The sequence below is a fragment of the Haplochromis burtoni genome, unplaced genomic scaffold, assembly GCF_018398535.1.
Source record: "Haplochromis burtoni strain Fernald_Lab_line unplaced genomic scaffold, NCSU_Asbu1 Contig_81, whole genome shotgun sequence".
Taxonomy (NCBI): Eukaryota; Metazoa; Chordata; class Actinopteri; order Cichliformes; family Cichlidae; genus Haplochromis; species Haplochromis burtoni.
Genome location: NW_024582442.1, coordinates 2,256,462 through 2,272,573, shown reverse-complemented (window position 1 = coordinate 2,272,573; position 16,112 = coordinate 2,256,462). Strand labels below are relative to the sequence as shown.

The following is a 16,112-nucleotide window of genomic DNA, read 5'->3' as shown; positions in this document are numbered from 1 at the left end:
AAGTTGAAGCAGTGAACATGAATTGCAAACAACTAAAAGATATAACCAGTACACATGACACAAAAATAAAAGAGGGAGCTCACATACCTGTTCAAAAGAAAAATAAATCAGTACAGCAACTTCATTTTACTGGGCTTCTGCACGCACACCTTCAAGGGAGAGAGAAGAATAGCGGACCACATGAGAAACCACCTGCATGCTCCTGTGCCCTAACCTGAGATCGGCTAATTAGCATGCTGCAATAAAGTGCTGTACTCGACAGAGAAACAACAATTCACACTAAAACATCTGACAACACTGTGAGACAAAATGCATCAAAGGTCAAAGGTCACACAAACCAAATAAAAGCTCCCAAAAAATAAATACAGAATATAAATATATATAAATAAACACATATTCATAACCAAAACTGCCAAAGCAAAATAACACTACAGGATGGATCTTTGGTGAAATATAAATTATTTTTTTAATACACTCGTTACAACTGCACCATGACACCATAAGGGAGGAGAAGTTTGTTTTCCAGGTGTTTGCTCTTTTCAAACTTACTGGGAAAAATCATCAAAGTCCTCAGACCTCAGGGTGTCACAACGCACGGCATCTGAAACTGTCAACATAATGTTACAGGATTAAGCCTCTTCTAACTGTAAGCTTTACAACATTCCTCATGAAGCATCTCCAAGCTGTAAAGCTTTACAGTCGCTGTAGATCAGGGGTGTCAAACATAAAGCCCAGCTAGGATGGGGTGTCTGGTGATCTGTACCTCAATTCAAGACATTTTAAAATCCAGGGGAGGTGCCAACAATGCAGGCCTAGATGTTTGCTGTATTTTATGGAGCTACTAAATCAAATTATTATTATTTTTTGTCACTTAAATGGTTTATTTCCTACAAAATAAAAACCCTGAATCAACATCTGTCTCAGGTCAGCCAATAAGAGGCTATGCCGAAGTGCATGCTCTCCTCTTTGAACAAGATAATGAGTTAAATGTTATCTTTTATAGCGGCAGGAAACAGGAACTACAGCAGAGGTCATCCTTATTCTCAGATATATGTAGGTTATAATATAAACATAATGAAAAGAGCCAGACAGGCTGAAGGAGCTGTTATCGCCAATATGCTCTCATATCAAGGACGGACTTAAGTGGGAAAGATTTTGAAGCTATTAAAGGTTTAAACGCTCCTGTCAATGTTCCCTCTAAGGCAGCGGTCTCCAACCTTTTTCGCGCCACGGACCGGTTTGTGCCCGACAATATTTTCACAGACTGGCGTTTAAGGTGTCACAGATAAATACAACAAAATAAAACTAACACCGGTACCGAAAAAAAGATTTATTCATAACATACGTAAAAAGACCCAGGAAAACCGAGTTAACGATAAAAACAATAACAAAATAACGAAAAGAAAAGAGGGCTATGACATTAATGCCAAGGGTTCTGAACTTATGTTTTGTTTTCACAGTGAACTGATGTCACTCATGTTGCAAAGACACTCATGCAACTTTGATCAGCCACCAAAATGTTCATATAGAGATTATTGGGAGCAGCAGAAATGTTGGCCATGATGACACATTCACATTTGTCCACCCAACACCCCACCTGATTGTCTAAGTAGAGAAATAAGTTCCAAATGAAATTCATTTACCACAGTGAGCAATCTAGTTTCCTCCAGTGCTGGAATCAGGCATGGCAGACAGCATGTCTCAGAGACCAGCTCAGTTACTGCAGATTAAACTGAATCATGTCTTATTTCACCCATTTTATACTATTGGACGTTGGCACTGCATGAAGCAGTTTGATTAATCTACAGATCGATGTTTTATGCATTGCCTTGACTTTGATGCTGGCCCTCAAAGGGTTGATTATGTCTGCTGACGAGTCATTTTATTGATGGACAAACAGCACATTTCAGATTTAGCTTTAAGTGCTGCCATTTTGCTCTGTCCTTCACTACATCCCGGAACTTGTGTTGTCTTCCTCCTGCCTGACAGCTCCATATTCAATATAATCCTGCCGTCCACCTGTGCATTGTTGGTCTTATTGATGAGCTGCAAGTCAGACTCAAAACTGGATTTCCTTCCATATACAACCCTCATTCGAGACAGACCAGCACCTCATGTTAGAAGACAAGTCCAGTATCAAAATGCAAGTGCACTGGTCAGTTCTTCCCACAGCTATAGGAGTTAGAACCAGCAACATGTTAAGTGCAGCAGTCTCCCATAATCTAAGGTTTCTCCATGTTGCCTGCTACTCTACATCATGATCTCCTTCCAAAAGTCTCATCTTGACCAGTGACCCCATGTTTCCAAAGAAATGTGCCTTGCTGCAGTCCATTTGCAAGATTGTAACTGTGACAGAACAGATTAGTCAGATCAGAGTACAATGTATAGTTAAGTTTATTTCTTAGGGTCAGACTCTGTAGCAGTTGCATTAGACAGCATGGTCTCCTCCACTTCAAACTCTGAGGTGGTGTTGACATGGGGAGCTGCAGTGGTGCTGTTGTCCAGAGAGGATTCTTCAAGGTTCACTTTAAACTCTGGAGCATCTTCTTCCCCACCTGTAATTGGAGGAAAGAGAACCCCACATTATCACTGTTCAAATTTTAAAAGACTTGACAAGACCTTAGTTTACCTTTTCCAGCCATTTCACTTTTGCCATCAGTCTCTTCAAGGTCTGGTGCAGACAAGTCAGGAAGCAGTCCTTTCTCCAAATCTATTATTTTAAGAAGTTTCACTTATTACAAAACCAGACTAAAAATTAGTAATTACTGTTGCCCTTCTGGTTACCAAGTTTGTGTATTCCACTTCTCCACTGGCTGCCATACACAGGCCCGCCGATTTTATTGAGACCCACAGGCAGCTTCTCCACAGGTAGAGGCCTGCTCTTCTGTGAGTGCAGGACCTTCACTGGTCCTAGTTTAGCTTCATGTTCCCACACTTCCCAAAAGAAAATAGGACATCAGACTTTTGAGCACAAAACTGGGTTAATGCTGACATCTAGTGGTGACCAGCATGCACAAAACTAAACAGCAGCTACAATGGACAGACTGGAAACTCTACCCTGATTAGTCCTCAGCGGTTCAGGTTCCACTGGTTTCCGAAACCCACGGGGACCAAATCTTCCTTGGCTGATGGGCTTACTGCGGGGCTGGACGACTTCATTCTGGCTTTGACACTGCCCACAGAGGTAGTCGTTCCCATCAGCTGACCGCCATCTGAAGAGAATCATTGGCACGTTTTGGTCAGTCCCACATGCATTGACTTTCAATCATCTGCTGGACACTTTCAGACACACCTTTCATTTATGAAGGTGCATGCTTTATTTGTGGATTCTGCATCATTCACTGGGACAGCAGTCAGATGGCATGTGATGTAGACCTAACAAGAGAATTTGTCAGGAAGATAAAGAAAGCACATCTGCAAGAGTACGACTTACTGCCACAATACATTCTCACCTCCCCGTTGTCGGCATTGTGGAACCTAAAGGCATCGATCACCAAGTGGAGCTTTTCGTCTTGTGCTCTGGGTAGGAAGAAGGCCCTCGACCCTGGAAACCTTGAATCAACCAAGCACCTAAACAAGATTTTAGGGTAATGTGAGAGTCAGATAAACTACACTTAACTTGCATCGACTGTAGAAACTTTAACCTCAAGTCTCCATAACTCAAACCATTCTAGCCAGCCTTTACACCATCTTCATCATCAACAGTTACACTCCCTAAATGGCTCATCACTTAAGCCCCTCATTACTTTGCAACTCCCGCTCAGGCTTAAAATCCACTCTAACGTAGTCCAAATCCAGGCCTTTGTGTGCGCTTACCCATTTTCAATAAAACTGTATCTGGGTTGAGTGTTCACGTCTGGGTGAAGAGTGGCCACACAGTTGCTCATGAACACCCGGAGTCCCGCGTGATGTCCAACTCTGACTGAGGCCTCGATGCTGATGGGCTCGCCGAGGTAAAACACATTAAGCCCACGCTCGTGCTGCCAGTCGTCTGCACAGAGAGCAGAGCGGTGAGCATAAAATCAAGGCCAAGAAGTCAGCGATGGAAGTCAACTCACCTGTCATCAGCTTCAGGTCAAACACCAAGCGTTCCTCTGTGGTCTGCCTAGATGTGAAGGGGATCCAGGCAGGCTGGAGTGGAGAGCTGGACAAACTGTACTTCCTAAAACACAAAGCACGTTTTTAAAAGAGTGAAGAATATATTGATAATCTTTGAAGGTGTACTTTTTTTAAAATTAAAAATAAATAAAAGCGAATACAGACCTTTCATAATGGCACTCAATTGGAATCACAGCCTCCTCCATTCGGATTACGCCATGAGGAGAGGCCACAGGAGCGTAAATGAGGAGGTTTGTGTAGACTAGACATCCTTCAGTCATCTGTGGAGAGCAGGTGTGTTTATAAGTAGACGATGTTAGATTTAATACGTGTATAAGCTGCAGCACAGATTAGTTACCATGTGTTTGGTGCCGCAGTCCGCGAGGCCAGCGTGGATCCTGTACTCATCCTCAGAGGCCGCTGCGGCTCTGCAGTCGTCGCTGCCCTCCACTCCAAGGCGGAGGTCGTCGCTGTTAACAGGAGCTCCAATAGCAAACATGTCTGCCTTGATCACGACCTCCAGAGAGTCCGGGTGGCAGATCACGCCAACGGTGTTCACGTGCTCCCGTTCTTTTTGCTCCTGGTGCGCGCTGTGAGTGTGGCTGTGGCTCCACGAACGCGGAGCCCTCTGGAAGAAAGCATGAAGTGGTGGCGGCGGGAAAACTAAAGATGACTGAACGCAGAGTCCCGACAGGAAGAGCCCAACGAGGAGGTCAACCCAAAAATGTAAAGGCTCCATAAAGAAAACAAAAACGAGGCAACCAGCTTCGGACCGCGAGCGCGCCTGTCTGACCCACGAGACAGCGCTCTAGGCTGACACGAGGAGCGTTTTAAGCTTCAACCAATCAGCCTCGTCAGCGTACCCCGCACACCTGAGTCCACTCAAACACTAATGAGCTTCTACCTGCATCCACGCAGTCTCGGGGTTCCTCTTGCCTCCTTTCCTAAACTCCCTTCCTTCACAGAAGGAAAAGTGGGTAGGAAAGACGGGTAGGAGGCTTCATATGGATTTGGGAAAAGATATAACTACGTACTTTATGCAGATCGTGTTAACGAGAGCAGTCTGTGAGAAATTGTTGGAACTGTACAAAGATCTAACACCGAAAAAGGGTGCTTTGTGTACCTCGTGGTTGTAGTAGTTGCTTCTATGTGATTGTTAATTTACTTGTACTGAGAGGGAGCGAACGAGCGCGTAACTGGCACATTGGATGAGTGGCTCAAAGCTGTGAGCGAGGTGCCCACATGGCTCTGTCGTGAAACTCTTCTTCAGTGTTCACGATGAGTGTTTAGAGCTGACGCCCACTCACTGATGCTCAACGACGACACTGCTCAGATCAGGTGCGATTCTAGGATCAGAGCTTTGGGGGTGCTGAGCACCCAGAGAGCTGCCCAGCCAGGCAAAATAAACTTTACACGTCTTCCCTGTCTCTGTCAGTCCCTGCATCCTTAAATGTCTCCAGTTGTCCCAGAGTTCTCTATGACTGTCTCCTTGGTGCATTTAAACCCCTGTTCCTCCCTGTCCTCATCGTCTGTTGTCTTCGTCTCTGTTATCAGTCATCATAATTTTACCATCTCTGTGCAAGTCTGCAAATTTCTTTATTAAATCATAAGATTCTTAAATTCATCAAGTCTCTCTGTGCCTGGGTCCTCACACAAAACATGACATCACTGTTTTGTACATTTTAACACAATTTAATCCCCAAATTTTGAAAAGTCTGTAACAAAACCATCAAATCTGATAAAGGTTATTTAAATGCTGCAAAAGAAGAATGGATTGGAATAAAAAAAATACATATCCTAACCTTAATTACTGGGGGAGAATAATGAATGATGCTCATAGTGAGTAAAAAGTAAACTGAGTGCATTTTTGGACAGAGATTCACTTTTAATGATATGTATAATATAATACAGATACATAAAAAATACTCCCAAAACAGAATAAATTATTACAAAATATTAATAAAAAAATATAAAAATGGAGGCAACTTTGCCTGTGGTAGAATGTATACAATGTATGAAAAAATCTTTACTGCAGACACTAATTTTACTAATTTAATAATACTAATTTTGTGTTGTAAGATTTATGAGTTTCATGCTTTCATAGTGGTACTTGGGAGAGCTTGACATTTTTATCAGGTGGTACCACACTGTAAAAAGTTTGAGAAACACTGATAAGTGTTGTGTGCTTTTGGAAAACATTTAAAGCTGCAGTACAGAATCTTTGAAACAAGCTTAAAACATTTTTAGAAATAAACAGAGCATCTGCTTCTCTTTACAGCTCCTCACTCCACCAGGGCTGTTTGGCTCTTTCTGATAGTGTGCAAATGTGATGTAGTACTGCGGCAGTCATACAGACAACTGGACGGTCCAAAAGTTGGCCTACCTATTACTGGCTGAGGTTTTAGTAGAGTTGTGGCTGAACCACATAAAAATATATCATTAATTTAATCTCCCCAATCAATTATAATGTTATGTTGGAATGTTGTTAAAGAGGGTCAAAAATGTTTCAACCCAGTTTGTTTTGCAGATTCTGTATAGCAGCTTTAATATAGGGAGGACACAACTTCCAGATTGTGTGAGTAAAATCTTTTTTTCTTTGTCAGTTTAACAGTTTCTGTTGTGCCTGTCACTGTTCCCTGTCTGTTTTCTTACCTGGTTCTTCCTGACCTTGTACTTTCTCCTCACGTTCCCCTTTCCTCTCTCCCTCTTTGGACTGACAATCATACACAAATAGATTGTATTCAATTAGATGAAAAATTACATTAATATGAAAAAAATACTATTAAGATCACTAAAAAAAGTCCTCTCTAGTGTACTTTCAACCAAAAGGCAAATAACCAAACCACATGAACATCTAATAAAAGATATAAATATTGAAACACTGATCCAACATTATTCTCTGATTGACGGATCATTTGATTTTACACTTTTACCTGAATGTGGCTCCTTTTTTTGAAAAAACTTCCTTATATCGCATTATGAACCTGGCTGTCTCTCTGTACACAACACACACACACACACACAACAGGAGTTATAAGGTTAATGGGCATTCAGTCAGTTAGCTAGTTAGTATCCATTTCAAACAGGACAGTGGTAACAACAGCTAGGCTACGGACAATTTAAAGTTTTAGATTTTAAATAGGCTGTATACATTTCAATGGGAGCAACAGGACGGTCAAATGTCGCTGATTTTACTACAGAGCAGGACGGATTGTAGGGTAGCAAACATCGTCGGAAAACACGTTTTCAACACTGCAGGTTACCTGGTGTAATGTTTTTCAGCTAAAAAGAAACATGGTCTGACTCCTACCCACCTATATAAAGAGTAACTGCAGGTTAAATGCAGCTAACATGTCCTGTTCTCAGCCAGGCACTTACACCTCCGCTCCGCTGCGTCTCACAGTAGGGGAGAGGCGAGCTGGAACAAACCATTTTGGGGGGGGGGGTATCTATACTTTTGTTGTTAAAATGTTCACGTACTGTATGCTTTTTATATTTTTAGTGTGTCACACAAACAGCAAATATTGTCAAAAAAGTAAGAAATCTTTGGGGGTCTTAGCCAAAATCGCCTGGCTCAGACCGTCATGAAACGGGGCAGAAATCAGCTGATCTGCGCTGTCTTTATCTGAGCAGTGCGCAGATTTCACTGTACTGGTTTAGTAACGATCATGTTAGAGATTGAGAAAATGTTTGTTAGATGTTCATGTGTGAATATTGCAATGTGCAACAAACAGACAAAACAAAAAACCCGAAAGCAAAAGAGATGAGCGCATTTATTAACAAAGGCAGAGCTCCGGATCTGATAGTGAATAATATAATACAGGTCAACTGTTACACCCAGAGATGAGAAATATGATGCATTCAAATAAAATGCATCATATTTCTTTTTTTACTAATGATTTATTATTTACATTTTATTCTTTATTCTAGAGAGGTGAGGCTGAAATAGTTTGGGCATGTGCAGAGGAGGGACAGCTGGATGTTGAAGATGAAGCTGCCAGGAAGGAGGAAAAAAGGAAGACCTCAGAGATTCATTGATGTAGTGAAGGGGGACATGCAGAGGGCTGCTGAGGTGACCCCTGAAGGGAGAAGCCAGAAGATAATTTTCCTGTGAGTATGTAAGTAATGTTCACAGATTTATGTTCTGTATTGTTTTACGTATGTTAGATGTTTCTGTGTTAAGGAAGCTATAAAACCACCTCCCACACTCTGCTCCACCAAGCGTGGCCTCCTGACTGCAGGAACTTCACACAGTCACACAGAAACAAACTAGTTTTCTTATTTAATCTGTGTTTAGTTGATAATGTTGTAACCTGACTGTTGGAGGCAGTCATAAGATTCACATGTTAGAACTCTATATTTGTTTTTACTTGACTAATTTAAAAAAAAAAAACTTCTTGAGGATGTTGAGGATTCATTTTCACTGTAGTTTTTTACTCAGAGGGGTGTGCACCCAGCACGTGACAACCTTTAAAAGTCAGTTAGAAAATCTCAGCGTGGAGCTCGGAGACCAAGGGGAGGATTTTAACAGCTGCTCTCGCTTTGAAGTCGTCTTCCTGCTCCGAGGTGAAGAACAATAAATAGGGTGAGGCTGTCCACAGAGACTCACAAGAGTGTGAAACAAAGAGGAAAGACACACTATGACTGAGCTGCGGTGGATCTCAGAGCTTCTGTAACTGAACGGACAATGAAGGCGAGGCCGGCCTGGATTCTTATTTTCTTTCAGCTGTTCGAAGGTAAGAAATACGGACATTTGAATCATATTAATAATAATGTGTGTGTGTGTAGACTTAAACTAAAAGTTTGTAAGAGAAGGTTTGAAATCATAAACCTTGGTAATGAATATATGAAACATTTGATCTCAGGATGGGGGGAAAAAAAATCAACCTCCACAACGAGATGTAAAGAAAGTGGAAAATCTGATGGCTCCTTCTCCAGCTGTTTGGACATGTGATAGACAGAAGGGTTAATCCTCAGGGATGTTGAGACATATTTCCGTGTGGAGTTAACGTCTGTCATTCCCTCCTTCAGCCAACGCAGAGGTGATCTTAAAACGTCTGACGGAGGGTCAGGCTGTGGTGATCTCCTGCTCCCCTTGGCAGGCCCACGGAGGCCTGACGAGCCTCCACCTGTACCACCGCGGTGTCCAGAGCCAGACAACCCTGGTGTCCGTGACTGAGGCTGGTGAGGTCACGGTCGCCACGGATCACAGAGCTCGCCTGGTGCTCCGTGGAGACCTGAGCTCCATGAAGGTCAACGTGACCATTTCTCGCTTAGAGCTGAGCGACACAGGGCTGTACATGTGGGATCTGAGCTACAGAGACACTAACAGCTCTGATCAGATGATCCTCTGCGCTCAGAAGACCTTCGTGCTGGTTGAGATGGCAGGTATGTGGTTACACCACCTCACAGTGCAGGATTCAAGCTTGTTGAGATTTAACTGTTGTTTGTGCTGCAGGGAGGCCGTGCCACTGCTCTCCTGGTTACGCCCCTCTACTCTGGACCATCTTCACAGCAGCAGGGCTTCTTCTGCTGACCCTCACCTGGCTGGCCATCCAGAAATGTGTGAGTAGTTACCTCAGAGATGCAGCTTTAACAGAGCTCTGATAGTTTGGTTGCATAACTCCATCAAAATAACGACTACAGCTGCACGAGTGAGTTACACGAGGCTGATTATCAATTAATGTGTCGGCTATGATCCTGGTCTGTCAGTCATCTGTTTTCTTTGAGGGAATCTTCTGATAAAGTGTGATGTGTGACTGCAGCATCGTTACTCAAAATGTGCTTGGGCTCCTGTCTGCTAATACAGCAGACAGGAGCCCAAGTTAGAGGTGAACCACAGCAGGATCTGTGTTCAACAACCCAGACAACCTCAATAAATGACTGTACGATTCATTTCCTGCTGCGTTATTACTAATACCATCAGTCTTGCACAAAATAGCCAAGGTGCAAAACCCAAGGACAGAACAGTTTCTAATGTAATTAGTATCATTTGCTTTTTTAAGTAACAAACGTTATTTATAAGGTCTGTGATCAGGTACTGGTGGAGTGAGCGTTAAAGGAGAGATTACTGGAGTATTTTGATATTTTGAGACTGAAAACCCCCAAGGGATTATTTTTCTTTTTTTAAAATCAAGACTACACATCCAAGCTACAAAAACAAAAGCTGAAACTTTTTGTTCTATCACAATCTAAAAAACCCCCAAATATGATGTGTTGTAGGTGAAGTTAAGGTCTCATCGCAAACCACAACCTCATGCTCCGATCTATGAGGAAATGGGCAGGAAGCAGCAGAGCCCCAGAGGCCCCCAGAATAACCACGAGGCCCCCTCGCACCTGGAGGAAGTCAACTTCCCCGTGTACGCTAACCCAAACATCCGACAGCTTCAGGACAACTACTACGCCTGTCCCAGACAGCTCAAACTGAGAGACTGACACCGTCGGGCCAACGGTGCTGCGAGCAGTAACAGGAAATAACAGACGCCTTTGCAAAAATACAAGTGCTGCACACGCTCCGATGGTGATTTGCATTCAGGATATAAAAGGATGAAGAAATAGCACGAACCTCCACCGAGGCGACTCACGCTCTGAGCAGTATTCACTTTTAAAATTGTATTTTGTACACATGCATTTAGTTTACTTTGTTCTTTTTAAACATAGTTTAAGGTAATTTTAGGTTTTTTCTACTGAGCTTGAAGGAGCGGTCAAAGGTTAAACATGACATATTTTAAATCCTTATACCAGGGGTGTCGTTATATGGCTTGGGGGCCAGAAACAGCCAGGTAGAGAAGACCTCCCCCATGACCAGTCACACTACACCAACGTAATTAAGTAATATATAAACAAAGTAAGTCTTTTCACCATCTACTCTTCCATTTCCATTAACTACAGCAGCATTTCTTCATCATGAACTCTGATGTTCTGCTGAAATTGCACTTTTTTTTCTTACATCTGAGAGATTCAGTGTGTGGTTAAACTTCTTCACAATGACAGAAATGAGTTAAACATCGCTGTTTACACGATAAATTTTTACGCTGATAACACACCACACTTGTAAGAATCATAGTGTCTGAGTCAGAAGGCTTTTTGTCAATTTTAGACCAATAAATCATTGAGTCGATCTTAAAGACCTCGATGGACTGTTAACCCGACCCCGCTCTACACTCTGTGGAAAGTCTTTGAGCTATCGTGTTTACAGACAGGACAACACACATTAAACCTTCGTGGTGGAAGCAATACATGAGGAGGGGACGGCTTTAACAGCCAAGAAACAAAAAAATGCTATTTTTATTAATATTTGAAAGAAGCTCCATAGTTCATGAAAACATTTGTTTCGGTGCATGTCATTTAACAATCACATTCTATGAGGAGTAAGAGATATACAGAGAGAAACAAAATAAAAACAAAACATTACAAGCCACTGACTTCTCATTAACTCTCAGTACAGACGTTTTTACTTAATATTTCAAACAAAAGAAAAAAAAAAGCAGCCCTAATCCCATAACTTTCCCACCCACCCTCTGTAAAACCTTAACTGAGGAGAAAAACAAACAAAAACAACAACAAAAAAAAAACCCTTGGAGGGTGACAGGCTAGAATCCCACAGTGCTAAAGAGTGAGACGCTCATTGGTTTTTAGGAATACACAGCATGGTGATGTAGCGCTAGGCCAATCTGAATCAGAGGGTGGGGGGAGGAAGCTGGAGATGGAGGTCTCCAACCCCTCTCTGCCCTCTTTATCAAAGAAAAAAAACAAAACAACTCAAACAAATAAAAACACATTGGATCCCCAAAACCCCTGCAATAGATCAGCCACCTACAGCAAGTAGGCCATAAAATCCCCACCTTCACCCCTCCCACCCCCACCCCAAACACTTGTGCATAGTTTCATGATCCTTTTACAACCAGCTCACGTTTTACAAACATCCTCCAAGCTGTGAAAAATGCTCCACAAAAAGAAAGAAAACAAAATTCATCTATTATTAATACCCGCTGTGGGAGAATATATATATATGTGAGAGAGAGAGAGAGAGAGAGAGAGAGAGAGAGAGAGATTAATGCACAATGTTTCCTGAATCAGTCAGGACGGGACCTCATTAAGAAAACACAATAAAGATTCAAACATACAGCATTTTGCATGTTATTCACCATCTTTTTTTTCCTTTTTTTCTTAAACAAACTCAGACCATTTTTGTTTTTGTTTTTTCCATGTAAAGCAATTTTAATATATAGATTTATATATAAAGCACTCCATTTTTATTTTAAAGTCCATTATTTGGTTATTATGTAACTGCTACGGATTTAGAAACAAAAGGTATTCTCTCTTCTTCTGAAATCCATAACTTTCAGTGCTTAGAATTGTTTCTTTTAAGTCATCCTTTGTTGTTGTTTTTTTTTTTGTTTTTTTTCTTTAAACTCATAAAAATGTACATTAAAATGGCGTGGAGTTGGTACTCTGGAACCCTGGCCTTCCTGAGACAAGATCCACTTTTTCGTGTGTGTGCAAGATAGTGAGCAATTATGTCTTTTTTTGTCTTCTTTTCTGTTTTTTATATAAAGGAAAAAAAATATATATAATAAAAATAAAACAAAAAGGCTTCAGATAGTCCATGAACAACATTAACACAGAATAAAGAAGGTTAAACATAACAAGACAACACTGTTCAATCCCAGAGTTCTGAAAGTAGCACAATAAAATCTTCATTCTGTGAAGTGTTGCACTTTTTCTTAAAAATGGAAGCATTTGTCTTTTTTTTTTTTTTTTAGTTTCCCCACATGGTTTCATTCCTTTGTTTTGCTGATTTGTTTCTGAACTCCAGAATAAAAACTGTAAACTGTCAGTGGCCTTGCAGAAGAACAGATGAGTGAACTAAGAGAAAACCGAACGAAAGCTAACAAACCCCGAAAAATAAAATAAAAATAAAAAGGTAGGCACCTCTGAATGAGCCCTAGAAGCCAAGGCTCGGTCTGATGTCATGTCCTTCACCCTCCGTTGCTCAGATTTGGGAGAGCTGAAGTCCTTCTACCCCAATCTATGGCCACAGGTCTGCAAAATACTTTTTTTTTTTGCTGCATTTTTTTTTTTAGACATATGATTTTTTTTTCGATTTTTTTTTTTTTTAAGTTTATAGTCTGAAAAATGGTGCAATACTCAATTATGATCCATACTTTCTTGGATTATTCCACAATGAAAGCCACTAAGGTAGATAAACATTACATTTTCTTTTTAAAAACACACTTATTTTTAGTCCTTGAGTAAACATTTACACATGAACTGTCCCCCCAGATACCTCTTCCCCCCTCCCCTCAGTACTTGTATCATGTTGTTCATATAGCTGGATGAGGGGTGAGGCTGACACTCAGTGCAACGCTAGAGGCTAGTAACAATTAACATCAGAATATAGTATTTGACAAGCAAAAAGAAAACAACAACAAAAATGATACTGAACTGAAGAGAAACGTGAGGCAGAGATCCCTCCGCTGTAATCACGAGCTCTCACGCATCGTTTCACCTCGCAGACATTCATTCACAACGTACAGTACAAGCGGCCTTGTGCAAACACTCAAATACGACTGATGTAAATTTGCCTTTAAAAAAAAAAATTTTTTTTTCTTTTTAAAACCGATCTTTGTTTTGTTTTTTCACTCTGAACTGATGCTTAAAAATAAAATAAAACTCCAAAGTGAATGAATGAGACAAGAAAAAGAAAAACACTACAAAAAAAAAAAGTGTTCACATTACATTATTGGCGCTTCTTTTGATTCAAGTATTTGTTTTCATTATTTTGTATTACTCTGATATGTTTATGATCTTGTCTTCTGGGAAACATTGATGTTGGATACAGAGGGTAAGGAGCTGATGCCAGGGCAGAGGGCGGGGAGGTAAGGGTGTGGGTGGGTGGGGCGTTAGGCTTAAGTGGAAAACAGAAATCTAGCCATAGACACACATACACCCACAAATGTACGCTTGGTTGTATCCTGTGTATGAGCTAGCATGTGCATATTCAACCCAGACCTTTGTTTTTAGAGATTTGCTAATTCAGCTCTTTTTGCCCCCAGATCCTCGACTGATCCACGACTGAGAAGTAGATTTTACTCGAGCTCCAGTTGCCTTTGAGTCCGTGTGACTTAAAATAACAATAATAAATCGTAAAAAAAAAATCAGAGGGGGGAGGGGAGGATGTGATTTCCAACACTAGACAGGTAGATAAGAGTGCAGACGAAGGCGTGGGAGAGGGTGGGGCTTCTCAGTGCTGGTGAAATCCCAGGGCACATCTGAGACTCGGTCCTGGTCACCCATCCCTCCCACTCGGTTCAACTTCCCCCTCCTCCCGTTGATTCAAGTCCAGTGTGGAGCAAAATGCAGGTTTTTCAGGAACAATCGCACAAAAACAGACAGCACAGGCAATAGTGATTGTTTCGTTGAATGATGCGAGTCTAAAGTGACTCTGGAAGAGGGTCAAAAACCACCCCGCAAAGAGTTTTAAGACTTGGTACCGAACTTGAGGTGCGTCTCTTGTTTCTGCTGATACGTCAGATCCCCGCTTGGACCCCCAAAGTCAAATGTGCAGACATGACCTGTTTTCTATATATTCATACATATGCGTGTATACTGGCTGGCACAACCTTCAGGTTTGGAGGTCCAGAGTGAACCTCCAGGATACAGCTTCTCCCAGGCGTGGCTCAGAGAAACGAGCCCAGAGAGGATGAGAAGGCGGCAGCTTGCAGAGAAACAAATCAGGCGTCTCGGCCTCAGAGTGCACAGCTGAAACAGACTGTGGTTTTTTTTGTAGTTTCTAGTTTTTGCAAAAACCTTGATGATAAAGGAAAAAAAGAGAACGATAATGTTTTTGGTTTTTAAAGAGATGTACCCGATGTGACCCATAAACAGTGCACAGACACATACAGGGACGCTCCCTCCTCCTCCTCTTCCTCCTCCTACTGGTGAGTGACCAGCCCCACTCATCTGGCCTTAAGCCTCCCACAGCTCCCACAGCCCTGCAGCGATAACGTACACTCATTGTTGCTAAGGATAAATCAGGATGTGGCCAAAAGTGGAAGTAGACTTTTAGATATCTGTTGGCACAAAAACTCAACTTGGTGCCTCCAGCAGGTCATTTAGTGTCATCTAACAGCTCTGTCCACTACACGCCCCGCCCCCACCCTTTATTTTTTTCTATTCTGAAGAGAGGCTCCATCAGTGTCCCCTACATTTGAATCCAGGTGAGGTTTCAAGAGAAGCTGCCCGGTAATAAAGGTTGAAAGGGTTAAGTGGAAAATTGGCGGCTGTAGGGGATGGCTGTGAGCGAACACCTCCTTGTCTTTGCATAGAAATGGAAGGCTGTCATCAAGTTGAGGTGGTTCTAAGTGACAACTGGGTGCTCCCAGAGTTAAAAGCACCAGCGTGAGCGAGGCCCATCAACACTAAAAACGATGGGTGTGTTACGACACAGCGCAGTGGACGCTCGGTCACCCCAGGATGGACAGAAGAAGTTGGCTTGTCATCCTGGAAAACCTTAAACTACACCCCCCTCCCCCCTCCTTTCCATCCTGAACCCCCTCCCTCAGTGATTCACGCGGCTGAGGCGTACCTCTAAACTACACGCTGGTTCTGCCTTGGAGGCAGCGGCGGTGGGAGGGACAGGAAAGAAGATGAACACTGCATAAAAACCATGAAATCATCAAATATAACAATCGTTCATGATAACAGCAACAATATCAGCAAACTTCTCACAACAAAACAAAATTAAAATGCACACCAGCAACTCCAATAAAAAAAAAAGAAGAAAAAAAAAAGAAGGGGAAAATACAATAAAACAAAAACATCAGTCGACTCAGTGTCCGGATAAAGTGATCCTTGCAGGAGAGAGACGGGAGGAGAGAGTGGAAATGGAGGTTGCTGACAGACTCTGGTGTAGCAGTAGTAGTAGTGAGTAGTAGATTCAATACAAGGTGGCGGGCCAGTTCTGAAGGAGCTGCTCTTGGGAGGAAAAGGAGAAGGAAGAGGAGGGAAGC

The 16,112-nt window shown here is 42.0% G+C and overlaps 2 protein-coding genes across 2 annotated transcripts; one reads left to right on the top strand and one right to left on the bottom strand.

The window, feature by feature from the left end:
- Positions 1-2,376: 2,376 nt before the first annotated feature.
- On the bottom strand, positions 2,377-4,917 carry LOC102310948 (zona pellucida sperm-binding protein 3). The gene is made up of 10 exons (XM_042222229.1): positions 4,457-4,917; positions 4,264-4,379; positions 4,059-4,162; positions 3,817-3,991; positions 3,453-3,570; positions 3,293-3,375; positions 3,058-3,212; positions 2,785-2,934; positions 2,630-2,710; positions 2,377-2,555 (listed from the first exon to the last, which is right to left on the bottom strand). Exons 1-10 carry the CDS (start codon positions 4,835-4,837, stop codon positions 2,395-2,397), a joined length of 1,524 nt encoding a protein of 507 aa, XP_042078163.1. The 5' UTR covers positions 4,838-4,917; the 3' UTR covers positions 2,377-2,394.
- A 3,671-nt stretch (positions 4,918-8,588) lies between these two features.
- On the top strand, positions 8,589-12,197 carry cd7al (cd7 antigen-like). Its single transcript, XM_005925499.2, has 4 exons — positions 8,589-8,834; positions 9,130-9,486; positions 9,557-9,663; positions 10,321-12,197. The coding sequence occupies exons 1-4, from the start codon at positions 8,786-8,788 to the stop codon at positions 10,531-10,533; spliced, it is 726 nt and encodes a 241-aa protein (XP_005925561.1). The 5' UTR covers positions 8,589-8,785; the 3' UTR covers positions 10,534-12,197.
- Positions 12,198-16,112: the final 3,915 nt, after the last annotated feature.